The sequence below is a fragment of the Girardinichthys multiradiatus genome, chromosome 10, assembly GCF_021462225.1.
Source record: "Girardinichthys multiradiatus isolate DD_20200921_A chromosome 10, DD_fGirMul_XY1, whole genome shotgun sequence".
NCBI classification, from domain to species: domain Eukaryota; kingdom Metazoa; phylum Chordata; class Actinopteri; order Cyprinodontiformes; family Goodeidae; genus Girardinichthys; species Girardinichthys multiradiatus.
The window spans coordinates 11,468,731-11,489,979 of NC_061803.1; the positions used below are offsets into that span (position 1 = coordinate 11,468,731).

The 21,249-nt window shown below is 41.5% G+C and overlaps 2 protein-coding genes across 3 annotated transcripts; one reads left to right on the forward strand and one right to left on the reverse strand.

Moving 5' to 3' along the window:
* Positions 1–1,060: 1,060 nt before the first annotated feature.
* LOC124875168 (myosin light chain kinase, smooth muscle-like) lies at positions 1,061–13,505 on the forward strand. The gene is made up of 16 exons (XM_047377112.1): positions 1,061–1,467; positions 5,421–5,579; positions 5,676–5,798; positions 6,100–6,144; positions 6,276–6,406; positions 6,485–6,641; positions 7,772–8,080; positions 8,173–8,269; positions 8,390–8,593; positions 8,681–8,898; positions 10,017–10,140; positions 10,421–10,573; positions 10,735–10,864; positions 11,008–11,089; positions 11,243–11,383; positions 12,972–13,505. The coding sequence occupies exons 1-16, from the start codon at positions 1,320–1,322 to the stop codon at positions 13,175–13,177; spliced, it is 2,427 nt and encodes an 808-aa protein (XP_047233068.1). The 5' UTR covers positions 1,061–1,319; the 3' UTR covers positions 13,178–13,505.
* Positions 13,506–13,614: 109 nt separating this feature from the next.
* On the reverse strand, positions 13,615–20,884 carry coasy (CoA synthase). 2 transcript variants are annotated; one of them, XM_047377113.1, is made up of 10 exons: positions 20,499–20,877; positions 18,952–19,715; positions 17,802–18,016; positions 17,247–17,378; positions 16,747–16,936; positions 15,563–15,627; positions 15,390–15,474; positions 14,944–15,041; positions 14,557–14,703; positions 13,615–14,448 (listed from the first exon to the last, which is right to left on the reverse strand). In XM_047377113.1, the coding sequence occupies exons 2-10, from the start codon at positions 19,637–19,639 to the stop codon at positions 14,392–14,394; spliced, it is 1,677 nt and encodes a 558-aa protein (XP_047233069.1). In that variant the 5' UTR covers positions 19,640–19,715; positions 20,499–20,877; the 3' UTR covers positions 13,615–14,391. The 2 variants fall into 2 exon arrangements, with proteins under 2 accessions (XP_047233069.1, XP_047233070.1); XM_047377114.1 differs by lacking the exons at positions 15,390–15,474; positions 15,563–15,627 and having other exon boundaries at positions 20,499–20,884.
* Between the last annotated feature and the right edge of the window lie 365 nt (positions 20,885–21,249).

Consider the following 21,249-nt stretch of genomic DNA (forward strand, 5'->3'; position numbering starts at 1 on the left):
TTGGCTGTAATTAAGCCCATCCATCTTCCCATCAACTTTGACCAGCTTCCATGTTCCTGCTGAAGAAAAGCATCCCCACAGCCTAGCCTAGTTTTACACAGGTAATGTTTTCCATGTAGGTCAAAAAAAGTTATTATATTTTCATCTTCTTCCACAGGTTTGCTTTGTCCTCTGGATGGCGTGTGGCAAACTTTTGCAAAAGACCGATTTCTGGAGTGTATGACTGAGTTGTCATGTTGATGAGAGTCTCCCACTTGGGGATGTCTACAGGCCCTCCAGAGTAACCATGGGCCTCTAGGCTGCTTCTCAAATTAATTCAGATTAATTTTCCTGAACAAACCTTTGAGTCCTTCACAGAAGAGCAGGATTTCTACTGAGATAACTGAGTAAAGAAGCTTAATGCAAATACTCATCACACTTTTCAGGTTTTATTTGCTAAAATATAAATGTATCCATTTTCTTCAACTTCACAACGATGCTTTAAACAAATTTTGATTTGAATACTGAGAATACATAAAAAGTAGCCTGTAGCCAACACATGTTCACAACAAAAGGGCTGTTCACTGCACAACTTAAGACACACCTTGAACGCAGCCATTTGAATAACATTTGCAATAAATGCCCATTGTTCACAGCAGAACTTTGAGGTCACAACATCCCAACTCTCCACTTTTATTCCCGTGATCAAACTAATAACTAAGCCCTATTAGATTTTTGTGGATATCTGCTGACACACAGCAGAGTGAATGCTCTGAGAGAGTTGTTCTACTGGCTCTTCTTGTTTCCTCACTCACGCAACACTTTGTTGAGTGTTTACAGGGAGTAGGTAGAAGGACAAAAAGTACAATGGCAGACACAAGCTGACACCAGAGATATGATTTGAAACGAAAGAACCATTTTAGAGGTAACTATACTCTTGTTTTTTTTTTCTTCTTTATTCTTTCCCCATCTTTTTGCTTCTATATGTTTTCAGATTGACTGCTTTCTCTCACCCACACATTTCCTTCTCTTACTCTTTCCGTCCCTTTTTTCAGTACAGAGGGCCAGCGGGGGCTGGACATCTGTGTTTTTGATTGGCTTTCCGATAAATCTGCCTGTTTCCTGCACATCTACTGTGAGGCAGAGGTAAAACAGACTCTCTCTCTGTTAGGACCCCAGAAGATGTATAAAGACAGACAGACTTGAAGAGTTGCACATAACTTTCACTCTCAGCTTATAAAGTAAGTGAAACAGACCAAAACCCACACGGGAAAAGAGCAGGACTTACAGATGAGGAGCTGTTTGAAAGTCAGCCGGTGACTTATTGTTCTGACTAAAAGATGGACAAGGATGAAAAGAAGCCGAAGACGTACGTGTCAACTTTCCGATTTGCCCTCAAGCCTCAGGGAGGGAAGCAGAAAGAGAATGGACTGGGCACCACAAAAAGGATGTTAACAGGAAACAAGCTGAGATGTTCATCTGCAGCAGGTAAAACTTCAGACAACTCCAAAACATTTCTGTTTCAAACCTTTATTCCAACAGCTTCTAGTAAAATAATTTCATAATCCTCTTATGGCAAACATTATGACAAAACAAACAGAAAAACAAGAATAGCCAAACATTTTCAATTCTATGCAAATAAAACATGCAAGCTTACATTGTTAATGTTTATAAATCTGAAAATGTGACTCGTGTGACTCGTATTTAGTCTGCTTCACTTTGTTACTTGAAAATTAGATGCACTACTTATTAGTAAAAAGAGGTCCTGCATAGATCTATGGCTCAGGCAGGATGTTGCTTCATGGAGGAGTGGAAAGAAGAAATCTTTGCCCAAAATTTAACCGTTGTCTACATGCAACAAACTATGTGTGGAGGAACCTAACAATGTGCATCACCCAGAACACACAGTGGTGAAACATGGAGGTGGAAGCATCATGCTGTGGGGATGCTTTTCCTTAGAAGTGAAGCTTCCCAGATTTGATGGGAGGATGGATGGAACTAAATACAGGGCTATGCTAGAAATAAATTATGTTAGAGGCTGCAAAAGACTTGAGACTTGAGTGAGACAGAGGTTCACTTTCAAGCAGGATAACAACCCTAAAATAATGACAAAGCTGGCAGAGACATACCCCTAAAGATTTGCAGCTGTAACTGCTGCAAAAGGTAGTTTTACAAGGTGCGGAACACTTTTTAATACAACACTTTTTAATTTGTTATTGCTAGAAAAGGTTTGAAAATAATGCATTACTTTCATTGCACCTTATGATTATGCTGTATTTTGTGTTGGTCTATCACATGAAATGCCAATGAAATACACTGAGGTTTGTGATTGTAATATGATAAATGTGACATAATTCAAAGGTTCAATACTTTTGGGGAACTACAGGGGGATCACACTCCTCACCCTCCCTGGTAAGGCCTATGCTAGGGTATTGGAGAGGAGAGTCCGACCGATAGTCGAACCTCGGCTTCAGGAGGAGCAGTGTGGTTTTCGTCCCGGCCGTGGAACACTGGACCAGCTCTATACCCTCTACAGGGTGCTCGAGGGTTCATGGGAGTTTGCCCAACCAGTTCACATGTGTTTTGTGGACCTGGAGAAGGCATTCGACTGTGTCCCTCGTGATGCCCTGTGGGGGGTGCTCCAGGAGTATGGAATCGGGGGCCCTTTACTAGGGGCCATCCGGTCCCTGTACAAGCGGAGCAGGAGTTTGGTTCGCATTGCCGGCACTAAGTCGGACCTGTTCCCAGTGCATGTTGGACTCCGGCAGGGCTGCCCTTTGTCACCGATCCTGTTCATAACTTTTATGGACAGGATTTCTAGACGCAGCCAAGGGCCGGAGGGGGTCTGGTTTGGGGACCAGAGGATTTCGTCTCTTCTTTTTGCAGATGACGTGGTCCTGCTGGCCCCCTCTAGCCAAGACCTACAGCATGCCCTGTGGCGGTTCGCAGTCGAGTGTGAAGCGGCTGGGATGAAGATCAGCTCCTCCAAGTCCGAGGCCACGGTACTCGACCGGAAAAGGGTGGCTTGTCCTCTTCAGGTTGGAGGGGAGTTCCTGCCTCAAGTGGAGGAGTTTAAGTATCTCGGGGTCTTGTTCACAAGTGAGGGAAGAATGGAGCGGGAGATCGACAGACGGATTGCTGCAGCTGCCGCAGTAATGGGGGCGCTGTGCCGATCTGTTGTGGTGAAGAGAGAGCTGAGCCGAAAAGCGAAGCTCTCGATTTACCGGTCGGTCTACATTCCTACCCTCACCTATGGCCATGAACTTTGGGTCATGACCGAAAGAACGAGATCCCGGATACAAGAAATGAGCTTCCTCCGTATGGTGGCCGGGCCCCTTAGAGATAGGGTGAGGAGCTCGGCCATCCGGGAGGGGCTCGGAGTAGAGCCGCTACTCCTCCACATCGAGAGGAGCCAGTTGAGGTGGCTCGGGCATCTATACCAGATGCCTCCTGGACGCCTTCCTCGGGAGGTGTTCCAGGCACGTCTCACCGGTAGGAGGCCCAGGTGACGGCCCAGGACACGCTGGAGGGACTATGTCTCTCGGCTGGCCTGGGAACGCCTTGGGCTTTCCCCGGAGGAGCTGGAGGAGGTGTCTGGAGAGAGGGACGTCTGGGCGTCTCTGCTGAGTCTGCTGTACTACGAGTACGAGTACGAGTACGAGTACGAGTACGAGTCAATACTTTTGGGCACCTTAAATCAGACCTTTAAAATCTGATTCATTTCTGTGCCTGAGTTAATTTAAAAAAGAGTGAGAATCATTTAAATAATTATTTATTTGTTCACATTTCATAAGGGTTCTGTTGCACAATTTGTACCCATTGCACAACTCATACATCTGTCATAGAGACTGCAGTGCTGCTCCGCTTATTTCATCAAGTTAAAGTCAAATAACAGCTTGCGTTTGTTAAAACCCCATGGCTGTTTGATGCAAAAGAGTCCACGACTAAAATGAGAGACGCCTGCAGTTCAGACTTATTACTCAAGAATAAATATTTGGTCTTCTCTGTTCCTAAACATTTACAGAATCTTCCTAAAAGAAGATAGGATGCAACATGGTGATTTAACAAGACCCTAAATCTTGTTAGCTTGGATGTATTTCAGCATGTGGCATGTTAGCGTCCTAAAACATTAAAATAATAGTATTGAAATTGTATTTGCATTTGACAAACCATTCCCACTTTAAAACAAATTCTGCTTTATTAGTGCCATATGTGAAAAGGAATTTATGACTCTCCATATCTCCAACCCACTGTACCTCCTGTCTGGCCTTTACACCTAAACTAAAAGCAGATACGTTAAGATTTAAACCAAAAGAAGAGAAGCAGTAAGGTCTGTAAAGAAGTGTTTACAGCTAAATTCCAACCCGGCTTTAATCTAACATGCTACACCCCCACCACCTACATTCTTTTCTATACGTATACATACTTTAACAGACGGTCCCCCATCCACTGGTGACCACCCGTTGCCCACCCTGTTAAATATTCCAACACCAATCTACCTATATACATGTGTGGGAAAAGCTCATAAACACCTTGAAAAACTCCCATAGTTACAAGTCCGCGTCTGAAATACCACAGATAAATAACCATACACTTTTGAGAACATTCTGGTCAACCAGCAAGTTTCTTGTAAATGTTCTGTGACTCAAACTAAAATGTAGATGGTGGTGCATTAGTTTTGGCTGTGGCTACCCATTTGACATTTGATTGTTGTTTACCTTTTCTGATTTTAAATATACTATATAAAAATTTGAAATTGAAAATTAAGTAACAGACACACAAACAGTCTGGCATGAAACAAAGATGAAAAGGAAGGCACCTGGTGCTCACTGTTAAGTATGGTGGAGGGTCACTGATGCTGTGGGCCTGATTCTCTTCCAAAGGCCATGGAAACCTTGTTAGTGTGTGGCTTCATGAACTCTATGGCCTCTGCCAGATATGTAAAAATGCATTGTCATTTGATCTTTCAGAAGGGTAATGATCTGAAGCATATCCTCAAATCAACACAGAATTGGTTCACCAGACACAAAATCAACCGTCAGTTCTGACTTTTTCAGTTACTGGTCCTAAATCTTACAGAACACCTCTGAAGAGAGGAGATTTATAAAAGAGAACCCAGGGCAATCTGGAGAAATGGTCCAAAGAGGAATCATCAAGGATCCCTTTCTCTGTTTGCTTCCACCTTATCAGTGCTGTCCTATTGGTACTAGTGTGTTGTGCAAAATAATTATTTCTTGCCATGGGATTTTTCCCCCCAATGAATACATGTAATCAAAGTAAAGAAAGGATTTTTTTACATTTTTCAGTGATGAGATTTTGCTACTGCAATAAAACCAGATAGTGTCGAAAAATAAGGAGGATGATGCAAGCAAATAAATAAAGACAGAACCTGTTAGACAAAATTATCAGCTAAGTTCTTGAATATATTTCTTTTTGCCTAGGTATTGGTGTAACTGCAAGTAAGACTTCCTTCAAAAATAGTGTTGCCAGTCTGACCCTGACTCAGTGTTCAACTGGACATGCTGGAGAGTATACCTGCATGGCTGAAAACAGTGCTGGGAGGACATCAAGCAGCGCTCTGTTACAAATTAAAGAGCACGGTAAAAACACAAGGACCAGTAGAACCAGTACAAATCAGTACACGCCTATTGAGGAGAATTGTTTACACAAAATGCATTTCACTGTGCTTTACAAAGGAGCCGGGCCAAAGGAAATCCCCACATCAAGCAACCATGAACAGCGCAATGATGTGTCATTGAAATCAGAGTCTCACAAAAACACTGTAGGGAACTGGCAACACAGGAAAGAAAAAGATAAAGGTAGATTATTAACTTATCTTTACCCTGATTAAAATCCTTTTTATTTTAAAACATGCAACCAAATGTGATTTCTGTTTTTCCTTCTTAAAAAAACAAACCTTTGAATAATTACTTTTAACAAGTCATACTCACAAGTGGAGGTAAAATTTACCCAACTTGTCAGAAAAATGCAACTCTGATACATTTCATGCATTGTTTGCTCCTGCAACCAATCATGGCTGCCGCCTCATGATTGGTTGGTGGCTTTAAATTCTCCTATCATGAGGTCTATCTGTAAGTCCACCTACTTCATTCTTCACAGTTATCAGAGACTGCAGACTGCAAACAAAAACTCCCACAAGCAAAGGTAAGTGTGAAATTTTACATCAAGTAAGCAGCTAAATTCAATCAAAGTTACCAGCATTTAATTCCAAATCCTGTTGAAATATATTTTGGTGCCTTTATTTTAAAAACAAGCTGATTTTACTTTCATTTTAGGGCCTCCACTAGAGTTTCTAGACCCACCAGAGAAGGTGGAGGTTTGTGTGGGTCAGCAAGCTCGGCTTCACTGTGAGTTCAGGTGCAGCTCTCTTCCTGTGGCCTGTTGCTGGATTTACAACAAAGCTAAAGTAAAACAGCTATCATCTCGGTTAATGTAAGTGAACCCATAACTGTGCCTTCAGCCTCTAAAATATTTTCTTCTCCAGGTGGTGTCAGGAGGTTCTCGGGTGACAGTGAGGAGCGAAGGGACCCAAAGCAGTTTGGAGATCTCTGAGGCCGTCCCAGAGGACACAGGCTCTTACACTGTCATTGTACGGAACAGGCACGGCTCTGCTCAGCACACACTGTCACTCAGTGTTATAGGTGGGATTTGACAATTGATATGTAGTTTGTGAATAAATACCCACATGTGAGGAATATGTGTGTACTGCAGAGATGAAGACAGCCCATGAAAATGAATGAAAAGCTTAAAATAGGTGTTGTTCCCCACTTTTGCTGCCAAAACAGCCCTGACCAATTGAAGTATGGACTCCCATAGACCCCTGAAGGTGTGCTGTGGGATCTGGCTCCAAAATGTTCACAGCAAATCCTTTAAGTACAGTAATTTGAAAGGTGGGGTCTCTATGGATCGGAATGGGTTTGAGATCTGGGGAATTTGGAGGTCAAGTCAACATCTAAAGTGCTCCACAAATCAATACTGATTATTTATTTATTTATTTATTTTTTGTGCCAGGATATGTTATCCTGCTTAAAGATTTGCCAGCCATTGGAGATTACAGTTTATATGAAAGGGTGTGCATGATCTGCAACTGCTAAGGTAGCATGTTGTTCATCAAAGTAACACCCCCATGGGTGGCAGGACCCATGGTTTCCTAGCAAAACATTGCCCACAGCATCATACTGCCTCAGCTGGCTTGACTTATTCCCATAGTATCCTGGTACAATGTGTTTCCCAGGTAAGCAATGTACCTGGCTATGTGATTTATCAGACCAGACCACCTTCTTCTGTTGGTCCAGTTCTGATGCTTGCCTGCCTGTTGGTGGCACTTCCAGTTGCAGACAAGGGGTCCCCTTGTGCAGCAAACAGCAACACAGAGTATTCCAACTCCTTTCTATCAGAACAGGCATTAACTTCTTCAGCAGTTTGATTTGGAGTAGCTTACTTGGATAGGACCATATGAGCCAGAGTTGTTCTGGGCCTTGTTGACACCAGTTCTCTACTGGTCCTTTCTCTGACCACTTCTAATGGATACTAACCACAACAGACTAGGAAAACAACACAAAAGCTGCAGTTTTGGAGACACTCTGACCCTGTTAGCCATCTGTCTGTATTTGGCCTTTGTCATACTCATATCCTTACACCTGCCCATTTTTCCTTCTTATAACAATTTAGCTTTGAGGTGTAAATGTTTAACCTTAAATAAGGATATGATTGGTTGTGCTCATAATGTTATGAAAAATAAGAGATAAGAGTAAATTTTTTTGCTTTTCAGACCGGCCCACTCCTCCATCATCCCAACCTGTTGCTTCCAGGGTTTCGACCCAATCCCTGGTTCTGTCCTGGACAGGCCCCAGCTACGATGGAGGCACAGCTGTGTTGGGTTACATTGTAGAAGTCCTTCAAGAAGGCTCTAAAGAGCCTGGGAGCTGGACTGAAATAAGCAGATGTAAGAACACTTCACACCAAATTTGCTCAGGGTTGGAGCCTCTCGGACGGTACAAGTTCAGAGTTCGAGCCTGGAACTTTGCAGGTACCAGCGAACCGAGCCAGGAGTCTCTTTCCATCAAGATGACAGCTGCAAGTAAGTGATGTGCTGGTCCTGTTGGTGGACAAAATGTCTATTCAATTTGAAAACTGACTGTCTCTTGGTATTTGTGTGTTTTTTGCTTAAAGAGGAAGAGAAACATGAGCCTGACTCTTATGTGACTGTGACTATTGACACCCAACACAGGGTCAGGGACCACTATAATGTGCATGAGAAGCTGGGGGTGTAAGCATAGATTTTGTTTTTTCCCCAACCCTTTCTCCGTAACACTAAATCATGTATTTACTCTCCAGTGTAACAAAGACAATTCATACTGCTTCTTGATCTTTTTTTTCATTATTCCAGTGGAAAGTTTGGAGTGGTGTACCGGCTGACCCACAAGGAGACTGGCAAAGAGTTTGCAGCTAAGTTCTACCGTGCCAGGACCTCCAAGGACAAGTCTGAAGCTCACAAAGAGATTAAAATAATGAACAAGCTTCACCACCCAAAGATAGTCCAGTGTCTGGCCGCGTATGAACTCCGTCCGGAGTTGGCCATGGTCATGGAGTAGTAAGCAATCTTGATCTGGTGGTAGTTTCTGCTTCACACTGAAGTCAAGTCACCAGGACCCTGAGTTGGTTTTGTCTGTTTACCCAGTGTCGCAGGGGGGGAACTCTTTGAACGCATCGTAGATGAAAACTTCGAGCACACAGAACCCACCAGCGCTCGCTATGTGCAGCAGATCCTGGAGGGCATGCAATATGTGCACAAGCAGAAAATCATCCATCTGGACCTCAAACCAGAGAACATCGTCTGTGTGGACACCTCTGGCACACAGATCAAGATAATTGACTTTGGCTTGGCCAGTGAACTAGGTAAATGTGCTAAACATAGAAAGAAGATTCCGATGTTTTCTTTAGATAAATGTCCACTTTATCTTCCAAGACATAAATCATAAATTAGTTTTTGTGAAAGCAAATTGGCACAATAATCTGTTTTTCAGGTAAAAAAGAAGACTTGTTTGCAGTTACAGTTCAATAAAGCTAATCTAAAATTAGGCAAAGATTCTTTAGTTCTTGATAGGAATAAAACACATTAACAATGACATCTACTTTTGGTATGCTATATCTTGGCAACTTCAGGAGTAACAGCATTGACTGCATGCCAAAGATAAAATCAGGGAGTGTCAAATTCGTAGATCTCTACAACAGCAGTTAAGTCCTAATGAGTCTTTAGGTGAGAAATGAAACTATTTTGGTAGGAACTTTCTATTTATCTATTAGATAAATAAATTCATGATACAAATAATTAATACATCATCTTGCTATCATATATACAGTGCCTTGAAACCTTTGCACATATCTTCTTTTGTAAAATAGCTCAAGCAAATATGGCTTGAAAAGCAGTTCTAAAGTATTTCCATGGATACTCAAATATATTTTGGACTGGACTTTGACTGGGACATATCAACTGAAGAATTTGCTTTGAACTAAACCATTCCATTGAAACGCTGGCAGTATGTTTAGGGTCATTGACCTTCTGTAAGGTGAACCTCCACCCCAGTCTCAAATCTTTTGCAGGCTCTTGCTTGTTTTCTTTAAGGATTAATCTGTGTTCACCTCCCCTTCAACTTAACTTCTTTCACCCTATTGAAGAAAAGCAAACCCACAGAATTAAGCTGCCACTTCCATGTGGGATGGTATTGTGTGGCATTTATATTTTCCAAGTTGTACAAGACTGTGGTCAACTGCATTTATAAAAATGTGCTTTATAAATAAATCTTGAATTCTACCACATGTAACATTTTGCATGTAGGCTAAAATGTTCGCTTTGGTCTCCTCTGACCAGAGCACCTTTGGCTTTTGGCAAACTGGACTACTTATGTCCTGTTAGCAAATCCTTCCACCTTAGCTGTAGAGTTTAAAGAGAATGATGCTGTATGTTGGAGTAGGTCCTAACCTAATTTGTGTTATGCACTTCTCTCAATCCGCAGTGGGGGGTAAACCTCTGATGGTGATGCACGGCACTCCAGAGTTTGTTGCTCCGGAGGTGATCAACTATGAGCCCGTCGGAATAGAGACAGACATGTGGAGCATCGGAGTCATTTGCTTTATCTTGTAAGCTGAACTGAAATGGTGCTTATTTGAATTTGAGTCAGTTTTCTAAAAAAGATACAAATAATAATAATGCTGGATCCAAAATGTCCAAACTGAAGCAGATTTGGCACCATCTGCTGGTTCTGTCTTAACAGGAACAGACCATACTGAGAAAGGACATTATCTTGCATAATCAGTTTAAAACTACTCACTTTCTTCTGAGTAGAAATGTTGGTCACATAGAAAAACTATCCTGCAAGGCGAGTTTGCCTGAGCTTGTTTTTCACCATCTGTCATGCAGGCTCAGTGGAGAATCCCCCTTCCAGGGAAACAATGATGCTGAGACTTTCTCTCTGGTGACAGCAGCCAGCTTTGAGTTTGATCCGGAAAGTTTTGAAGACATCTCTGATGAGGCAAAGGACTTTATCAGATCCCTGCTGAAGAAAGACAGAAGGTCTGTTTTCTAATGATAATATTGTCCATTGTCCAGATAATACTGTGATAACAAAACAGTTTAAATGATTACTTTGAGCATGATTGAATAATGGACTCTAACATTGCACTCTAACATCTGCCAACCATTGCTTTTCACTTTCTGTCCACTTTTGACTAAAGGTCCAGGTTGTCATGTACAGAGGCCCTTGCCCACTCCTGGATGGCTTCTTTTACCCCTCTGATCCGCAGACCCACCAAGTCTCTGAATAAAGAGAAGATGAGGCGATTTCTAGTGAGACGCAAATGGAAGGTAGGCCCAGAATTGGACAGATGATGCATTCTCAAATGATGTCTCCTCTGAAGACTTTTTAATTCAAATGTCCAAAAACAAACCAAAGGCCTTGCTGCGAGTAGTGTTGGTCATGCATTGCTATTGCTCCTTTCACCCTCTAGAAAACTGGCCAAGCTGTTTTGGCCCTGAACCGGATGGCTAACCTCTACAGCAGGCCGGAGTTTTCTGGCAGCTCCTCAGAGGGTAACAGACACAATGCCTTCCTTCATCCCAGATCTCTTCACAAACGCCAAATGATTCACAGTTGAGGACTGTCACTTCATGTTTACAGTCCTGTGATCACTGAGGCATGGTTCTGGTTTTATTTTCTCTCCCATCATCCACTCCCTCTTTCAGAGCCAGTGTGGAGCTGTGAGGCAGAGGCGGCCATCCAGTCGCTGGACAAGCAGCTGCAGACTGAGCCGCACTTCCAGCAGGCGTTGAAGGACATCACCCTTCCCAAGGGAGAGACTGCTCAGCTAACATGCCTGGTTGATGGTACTGACAAAACAGTGATGCTCTTCATAGATCCATAATAGGTTGTCAAATAGCAAAAGAAGTACAACTAACACTGAGATACTGAACTGCAGTAAGATGACCCCTAAAACAATCTGTATTTTGGTGATAAAAATCAAATGCTAAATGGTGTGATTCAATTTCTTTCCAGAATCCTCCTTTTTTTAATGAGACTGTCTGAAATGAGCTTTGTCTCCCAAAAAAATGTCTATGGACAAACTGAGGGTGGATTTGACTACAGTTGAGATAAGGGCTAGTATAATCAAGGCCAGGACAAAAGCTGTTTTCTACCATTCTAAAACCAAACTAAAACTCCTCAAATCTAAAAAAAAAATCTGTAGTTGACAAATCTGGTTGATGGTACTGAGAACTCGTAGGTGTAAGAACGATTTTTAAAGAACAAAGACAGCAAAAACTATGACTGAAACACTTAATAGCTGGAGAATGACACCTTGGTTTGTACTTTGATGCTAAACGCTGATGTCAAAGGTTCCACCATATTTGCCATTTAGATAGAACAGGGTAATTTAATACAGTTCCAGGGTCTGTCTTAAAGGGATTGTTTGAGGGTTTTCTTTCTCGAAGAGAGGCTCTCCAAACTGAGCTTCATTTCTCCAAACAACCTCTTCATGGAACTGAGGGAGATTTTGACAAGAGAGTCAAGCAAAGTACGACCAGGACACAAATAGACCTCTACCTACTTAAAACAACTTTAAACCCAAAAAAAAAAAAAAATGATAGTAGTGCATCTGAATTTCATCAACGAACCTGTATTCTCGCTGTGGCATTGGAGTAATGTACATAGAAACCTATAGTTCTTGATCCCAAACCGTTGTTCTGTAATTCAGGTTGTCTTGTTACCTAACTCGATTGAGAAATTATAAAATAATTCTAAGAGCCAAAGGTGATGTGACCCAAAAGGGTTTTTAAAGAGCAAAAGCAGCGAAAAACGTACCTGCTAGATAATGACACATAAAAACCTTTAACATGGTTAACATTTACCATGCTAACTGAGGCCTGAGGAGTCTGAGATGAAGTTTTTTGGGTATTTTGCTTCCTCTTCCTGGAAAAATGGGTGACTGTCTTGAAGGTGATTAATTGTGAATAATTTTTCCTCACAGTCGAATGATTCACTTTAAATTGTAAATGTCCTTATATTCTTTCCCAGATTGATTGGCAGTAACTTTCCCCGTTGGCTTCGTGTTAACACACACTTGTTGGATTCAAACCTGCAAACGTCCTGCTTTTATAGAGGTGGCCACACTGATGTTGATCAACTAATCAAGCTGCTCTTAAATCTAATAGAAGCTACAAGGGGTTTTTATGCGTACAACTTCTCCAGTTTGGCTGTTTTTGTTGTTCACAAGGTTGAATCTGCATTTGAATGTATTTTTTTTGTTTGTTTTAGGTTCCATTAAATAATTTAAAGAACTGGTAGAGACCAGATAAAGTTTGTCCTAAGGCATAAAGCCATAGATTTGAAAAGTTCCTCCTATTTCCATTGTTCAACTCCTTTGATAGCCAACGTTATGTCGTTGCACACTAATAGATTGTTTTCCCCAAAACCCAGGTTACCCACAGCCAGAGGTGAAGTGGCTTCATAACGAGGAGCCGTTGTGTGACTCGAGCAGAGTGAAGATGCAGCAGGATGAAGATGGCTTCTGCTCTTTGGTTGTGGCTGATCTGGCGCCCTCTGACTCAGGGATTTACGTGTGCATAGCCCAAAACAAACTTGGGGAGGCAATGTGCTCTGCAAAACTGAAAGTTGAACTGTAAGAGAAAGTGTACTAGTGGATTTTCTTTGTTTATGCCACTACATGGACATGTTTGTTATTCCGGAGCACGCAAATGGCTAAAGTCACAATTGTATTGTTTAAAAGCGGTGTTACTGTTCTGTTAAAAGGAAAGCTTTTTACAAACTCACTGCTAGAGATTTGCATTCCTAAAATGTTGAAAATGTTTTAAGCTCAAGGTAAAATGATGCAAAAGCTGATCTGAGTTAAAAAAAAAAAAAGAAAAAGGCACAACAGCTGCACATGTTGTAGATTATGATACTGATTACAAGTTTTATAAAGGCACTGAAATTAAAGACTTAAGAACACCACCTGGTTCACGGATAAATGTGTAAAACTCTTGCAAGTCATCAGATTTAAAGTACTGATGTTAGTTTGCTTGACGGTTATTTCCAAAGCCAAATGAATGCGGAAACAAAATTACTTAATAGAAAATGATTTATTAAGATTTATAAAGTTTTAAGATGACATGCAACATAAAAAACTAAAATTAAGGTTGTCTTATTTTATGCTTTATTTTGTAAACCTCAGTTTATTTAACACTGACTTGTTTTAACATGGACAATTTTTCTGTCACTTCAGACAGAAAGTACAGTGAAAATTGGACATTGAAATGTGCTGATTAACAGACTGGCTGAATGTCATTTTGTGTGACTGCATCTCTGAGGACAAAAACCCCTACTGCTTTTAAACCATTTTCCCAGTGGAAACTGATTTCTATTAATGCATCACTGAGTTGAATGACTTTAATACAAATAAGGCTTTCTTTACAGGTTAGTGTCCACATATTAATTCACACTGAATACAGCCAAGAATTTAAACACTAATGCTGAAATAAGTCATTTAAAGAAATACCTTAAAAAGATTCTTAGATGAAATCTTATCTAAAGCTCACTGGTTACAACTCATTTAAAATCAAAATAATATTTGTTTCCAAGTTTACTTTTTCACATCCATCTTTAAATTTAGCATCTTGGACATAAAACTACAATTTTAAAACCTCTGAAAAGAGGATCAGGCACTGCATTCTTGTTAAAAAATGTGAGGGAGATTTGCTTTGCTGCAGATGCATGATGACGGTCTTCACTTTTTGCCGAAGGCAGTATTTGCTCCCGTGAATTGGTCACTGGCACACGCACTTCCCTCTGCGCTTTCTCTGCACAAGCCAAAGCTGATATAATCTAGACATGCTCTCTATCATCCCTCTATCTTCTGCTGGATTCTCTTCTGAAGAAGATTCCAAGCTTTTAGGACCTTTACAAAAAAATAAAAAATCAACAGTTTATTTAAATTATAATCTGCAATTGTTTCATGAAGTGAATATATGTGATGCATGTGCTGATGGGATGATGAGTGTCTGACCTGTTTACGAGTGACCTCTGGTTCCCACAGAGTGCTGAGAACTACATTAGCATGCTTCAATTGTTTGCTGTTTGACCACTGACTCTGCAGCCTGCGCAGGGCATCTTCTGTGCTAATACCATCCCGTTCAGTTATTCGTACCACGGCCTGAGGGGGAAAAAAATTGGCAGTGGTTTAATAGCAGAGATATTCCATTTAGAAACTCTGGTGCACTCTAGTGGCAACATGTAAAAGAAACCAAACACAAAAAGGTCACCAGTATCCTTTATTAATGTGTGCACGTTTTTGACAAAAACTGTATGTGAGACAGTATATTTCTGCTATTGTAGTCTATCCCAGAGTTGCTTCTATTTGTGTCATTGCAGACTGTGGGTAAGAAAACATTACCTCCTCCTCAGGAATGATGGTAACCCAAACCTCGTGGATCAAATCCGTCCAGCCGGCCTTGAGAAGAACAGCTGCATCCACCACACAAACCTCCTTACCTAAAAACCAGCAAATAAAATGAACTTTAGGATCAGCATCACACTGCAGGTGAAAGTGCCTAAAACATGCAATTAAAGTTTGTTGTTGGAATCAAACATTAGCATTAATGGTTTATCCATTAACTTTGGTATTTATCCATTAACTGTTTCATCTTCTCAAACTGTTAACTAAACCTATTCTAGTAGAACACCCCACCAAAATTTTGGGCGTAAGCGTGATCTAACCCAAAGTTTATTTAAATGGTTCAAGAAAGCAACAATACAAGAACCGCTGACACCGTTTTACGTATCGGAAAATTTGGTCAGTCAGAGACACTTGAAAGCAGTTTAAATAATTCAATACAACACCTTCTTCTCTGGCTCGGTTAATCGTTTGCTTGACCAGCAGTGCAATCTCAGGCCATACAATGTCTGTCAGACATTTTAACCGCTCCTAAAGCAAACATCACCTTTAGTCAGTCACAGAAGAACAAGTGCATTCTGCAGAGAATTTTGCTTTGCCACATCCAGTGTTGAAATACCTGGTTCTCAAACACCTTTGCTCCTAATGCACGTCGATTGATGGTTTTATCCTCATTGAGAATTTCTAAAAGTAATAAAACAGAGAGAAGGAGGGAGGATATTTGACTAACAGGCAATGCTGATTTTGCACTAAAGAAACTCTGTAACTACTTTGTTTAAGGGTGAGGTCCATTTGCTCAGTTCAGACACATTTTCAAATTTTAAAATAAAATTACAAATCTGAAAATTGTGGTGAACATTTATATTTACCACCCTTTACACTAATACCCATAAATAAAATCAATAAATAACTTTAAGAAGTCAACTCATTATTTAATAGACTCCATTTGTGTGTACTTTAATCTCAGTATAAATCCAGCTGTTCTCTGAAGGCCTCAGAGGTTTGTTACAGACCATTAGTGAACAAACAGCACCATAAAAACAATATCCCACAGTTTGAACATTTTAAAAATCACTCCTTAATCCATCCAACATAAATGTAAAGCGTATGGCGCGTGTGCAAATCTCCCAAAACATGGCCGTCCACTTAAAACTACAGAAGAGAGCGTTAATCAGAGAAACAGCTAGAGGAGCTGCAGAGGTTCACCGCTCAGGTAGGAGCTGGACAGCTAAGCATATTCCAGACCTAAATCCATTTAGAAATCTGAGACAGACGAGACACAGTATCCACATGGTGACACATGGCGGCAGAATCATGCTGTGGGAATGCTTTTCTTCAGCAGGGACAGGGAAGCTTATCAGGAACAAAAACTTAGAAGTTCACCATCCAGCAGCACAACAATCTTAAACAGCCAATCAGAATTAAAATAGTATGGAAGAGATTATTATTATTTGTTTTGGTTGCAATGAGATTACATATGAAAAATGTAGAGGTATGAATACTTTTGCAAAGCATTGTATTCTTTTGGTTCCAGTTTAGAATGATGCACTACATTATGTTCGTCTGTCACAGAAAATCCCCTAAAAAGACACTGAAGTTTGAAGTTGAAACACGACAACATGTGAAAAAGCTCAAGGGGTGATCATACTTTTTCAAGGCACCGTAACTTTATGCTTATTAGGTCAATCAGGACACTTTTCTTTAAAGGAACCCAAAATAATCACTGCATAACCCAAGTATAACAAACACCATTATAGAATCCTGACAACCCTAACATGCCCTGAAAGTAAAGGTATTCCCCACCTGATCCAAATACTCGGAGCACTTTGTGATAGGCTTCTGTCCCGAGCTGGTACACCTCATGACCCAGTTTATCACAATCGATCCGAACTGCACCCAGAACCTCCAGCTGTTTGGCGATGGAGCTCTTTCCACTGCCGCTGCCTCCCGTCAGGCCAATCACATACGGAGTAGGAGGGAGGTGGGACGGGTCCTAACCCAAAGGAGACAGAATTCAAGAATCCAAGTTGCAGGATTTGCACAGCAGAACTGAAACATGAGATCATAGGTGGAGGTGACATGAATGTTTTTGTATTGCTCCTGGCAAGTGAAACAAGTAAAAAAACAAGACTTAAAGTCAAGTCAAACAGGCTCCCCACACTCACAGAGAAAACAGTCTGGACAGTCAGCTGCAAACAAAGATCACAATCACTCCAACTAGAGGCCAGGTTTCTAACCTTCAGTCAGAAGCTGTTGTGTGGCCAGAATAAAAGCTTTGAAGATTGACTGTTCAATAAACTTACTTTAGGTGGGGTAAGGAGGGTGCCAAGTAGACGAGAGCGTAGACTGGAGGAGCTGATCTTCTCCTCCTCAATCTCGTCGTGGTGAGCATCCTTAAGCAGCTGGATCTCATGAAGGACAAGAAGTTGAAGGCCCTAGTTTAAGTAAAAGGCAACACAAATATCACAACCTGCCTCCATGTGACCTTTAACTTAAGGCTGTATGTCAGAAGAATGATGAAATCTGTGCAAGGGAAATACACTGATGATAGCAAGACAACATCTCTGATTTTAGGTTCCCTGCATCAACTCTGAGTTCTTTTGTTTTTAAAATGAATCCTAAATCTTTGTCTTTATGTGTTGTGGGATGTTAGAGCAATGTGTTATTTTCTTAAAACCAACCTTCAGACAGAACTTTTCAGTTAGTTTTGTTTTGATTGTTCATTATGAAAGACTATTTGATGTGAAAGAGACGGGCAGATCTATCCACAACTGACAAAGAACAGAGCGCAACCTTGACCTCAGTAAAAGACAAAAGCCTTTTTTTAAACTAAGTGTATGTTTTACATTCCAACGTACATTCTCAACGCGTTTCTTGTTGACAGCCTCACCCCCCTTTCTGGTCTCCTCGCTCACCACGATGCACTTCAACAGAGGGTCCACTATGGACACACCAAAGGGGTCTTCAAGTGGCACGATCTCCACCTGCAGTGAGGGTTTGGTGTCTTGCAGAAACTCTCGGAGTCTCTGCACTCGCTCAGAGTACGGCTCAATCAGCTCCTTTAGAACTTTTTCTGGAACCGGAGAGAAGCAAATGTCAAGGGGGGGGCAATACATTTTCAAACATAGTGCCTGGCAAATGTATCACTTCCTCTTGAACTTTCCCACATTTTGTTACGTCCACAAAATTCAAGGTATTTTCTTGGGATTTTATGCGATAGACAATCACAAAGTAGTGTATAACTGTGAAGTGAAAGGACAATGATACATGGTTTAATTTGTATTTAAAAATAAAAATCTGAACAGTTTGGCATGCCCTTGCAGCTGGTAATAAGTAGAGCAACATTTTGCAGCATTCGCTGGTACAATCTTTCAGTGTTTGTACATCTCTAGATGCACATCTTTGCACATCTAGAGACTGAAACTTTTTGTACAGATAGCTTAAGCTTAGTCAGACAGAATGGAGATCATCAATAAACAGCAAATTTTGGGCTTTGTCACAGATTTTGTAAAAGTTGGATTTAGATCTGGACGTTGACTAGGGCATTCTAACATACACATGCTTTGACCTAAGCCATTTCATTGTAGCTTGCTGTCCTGCTGGAAGGACAATATCCCTCCCCCTCTGACCAGTTTTCCTGTACCCATTGTAGAAAAACATCCCCACAGCATGATGCTTTCACCACCATATTTAACAATGGGGATGGTATGTTCATTGCCTGTTAAGTTAGTCTTGATAAGATATTCAAAACTTGAGATTTTGTTGGGACCTTCACAGAGCATCTTCTGAACATCGTTGGTTTTACTGGAGTTTATTTAGAGGTACTAATGGAAAGGGGGCAGAATACTTATGCGTGCAACACTTTTATGATTTTGATTTATAAAAACCATGTATCATTTTGTTCCACTTCATTTCACGTTTATAAATACATTAGCAATGCACTGCATCATTTTACCATCAGAGCGACGCATGAAACAATGTTGTTACAAACTTAAAAGGACCACTCACTTTTAAGCATTGCTTGGTCGCACACACCAATGACAAACCTTCTATTGGCCAGTAGACATGAGATGCTGAGCAATGTCTTGTGGGCTCCATGGAGGCGGTCAAACGTGCCTCCTACTACTACATCACTGTAGGTTTCCATGGGTTCAGCCTTTGGCCCTTCGTCATCTTTTGGAGCGTCCCTATTTTCCAGCAGCTTTACTAGTTGCGGGTGAAGCAGCACGGATGAGATACCAGGTCTGCAGACATAACAGTGACCGGTGTACTTCTCCAGACACTGCTTAACCTGATGAGACTGATGCGGGTCCTGAGGTGCAAAGTCCGTCAGCACCACCTCTGGGCAGTGAAACAGAGGCTGCGGCGTGGGGAAGGGGCAATTTGGAGACGTGGTGTCGCTGCAGGCAGTCGGCTGAGCGCGCATGTTAGTAAGCAAAACCCGAACATCCAGGTGGCCGCATACATCCGCTGCGTTGTTGTATAGCCGAGTGATGAGTGTGGACAGGTCTACTACGGGTGGAATGAAAACGGGTCGAGGTTGGCTCCCACTACTCAGGTTGAGGCCAGGATGGAGGTGGACGTACAGCGTGCGTTCTACGAGCTGAGCAGCCGAGCTGAGCACCGGAGCGATGCGTAAAGGGAGGGTCTGGAGAGGAGATGTCAGCACAAGGAGGCCTGTGCTGAACATGGACATGATTGTGTCTGGTATCACTGGGATTCACAATAGCCCCAGTATCTGAAGAGGAGTCAGAGTTAGGAAGGTGGGCTTACTGAGGATGACAAAATGAAAAACAATATACTTTAGTTTATATCAGTAAACATGGGATATTTGCTATAGATAATGCTGTTGCATGTCCATGCATTGACACTTTGCACTCAATAATAGATTTGCCCAGCTGGGCAGCATATCTTTTCACCCCTGCTGATCCTCCAGCTCCCGTCACAATTGGCTGCATTTAAACAAGGTTTTGGTTAACATTTTAACCCAGAGATACAACGTCTAAACTTCAAGCTTAGATGCCCACCAGTAGTGAAAAGAGTTCCGTATTTTGTCAAAAAAAAAAAAAGTGTTTTCTTCATTCTGGCAACAGATTGAAAACACAAAGTCGTGCAATAATTGCTGGTTGACAGCAATATTTTCAGAGATACCTAACCCACCGATACACACATAGCAGTGCTAGAATAAACACACCTAATAAAGATGTAGGCCTATTCAGTATTTACCTAATATATTCTATCGTTAGATAACTGTAGCAAGGAGATCTGCATTTAAAAAAAAAAAAAAAAAAATGAAGTGATATCAGAGATTAGTCAGCTTGCTAAGCTAAGTTTAGAGCAACAGTCATACTGCACGTAAACAATAACAACCGAACAAGGAAAACTGAACGTAAAGTAAAAGAGGACAGCGAGTTAAATGTGTTAGAAAACTTCCATGCAAAATGTACATTTTGCACCTTGCTCCACACACGTTAAGGCCCAGAAACACATCTCCATCTGTCGTTTCTAACTGACAGCTAACTGCAGGATAGACTTGCAATTTATCAGCGACTTACCCCTGATGTAGAAAGCTAACGCGACGCGAACAACGGATTAATATGTGTACTTCTATACACATATTTAACAGGCTGTTTATCGGACAACCTTCATTTAGAAACAGTTTAATCCACTCCACACTCCTTTCCAATTCCAAACAGCTAGGAGGCACCTTCTGGTTGAAGTTACTGAGTCCGCATCATTTCCACGCAGCGTAACACCGAGCAGGCGGAGTCTGCGCATTGTTCATTTCCTGCTGAAACACTTCACGGGGAAAGAACTGAGCAAGCGCAAACCTCAAGCAAAGGTCATTGCAAAAACAACTGTCATTTCGATGCCCAGCAATAATATAACCTAGTTTTAAAATAATTAAAGTCAGTTAACGTATAATGCGTCAATAACAGATCGCCACTACTCAGGGGAAAACGACCCTGCTGAGTTCAATAGATAAACTCCTCCCAAGCCGCTTCTGATCGAGACCAGCCGGGTAAATCACCGGTGATAACAAATGGAGCAAACGTCGTGGTTGAGTTGGTAGTCACATGACATTTCGTGCACACAGGTCGCATTCCGTCACAGTCAGCGGGGTGATGAGCCGGGCATAAATTATGACGAGGCGGATTGGGAAGAGTTTCACTGTTGAATGGAGAATAGGACGTTTTTGGTAGCGGGAAGAGTTTATTACATAATTAGCCGCTGGTAGCATTAAACAGCAAAAATAACATATAACCTTTTCCTTTTAAGACGCCTTGCCTTTTGCCGGTCCGCAGT

Bases quoted from the DNA above. Each gene is read 5' to 3' on its own strand.
- LOC124875168 (XM_047377112.1), top strand. From the start codon at position 1,320: ATGGACAAGGATGAAAAGAAGCCGAAGACGTACGTGTCAACTTTCCGA. The intron at 5,799-6,099 runs GTAGATTATTAA...CATTCTTCACAG, and splicing joins CAGGAAAGAAAAAGATAAAG to TTATCAGAGACTGCAGACTG. The intron at 11,384-12,971 runs GTACTGACAAAA...CCCAAAACCCAG, and splicing joins GCTAACATGCCTGGTTGATG to GTTACCCACAGCCAGAGGTG.
- coasy (XM_047377113.1), bottom strand. From the start codon at position 19,639: ATGTCCATGTTCAGCACAGGCCTCCTTGTGCTGACATCTCCTCTCCAG. The intron at 18,017-18,951 runs GTGAGTGGTCCT...CTCCGGTTCCAG, and splicing joins CGACCAAGCAATGCTTAAAA to AAAAAGTTCTAAAGGAGCTG. The intron at 17,379-17,801 runs GTACGTTGGAAT...TACTTAAACTAG, and splicing joins ACAAGAAACGCGTTGAGAAT to GGCCTTCAACTTCTTGTCCT.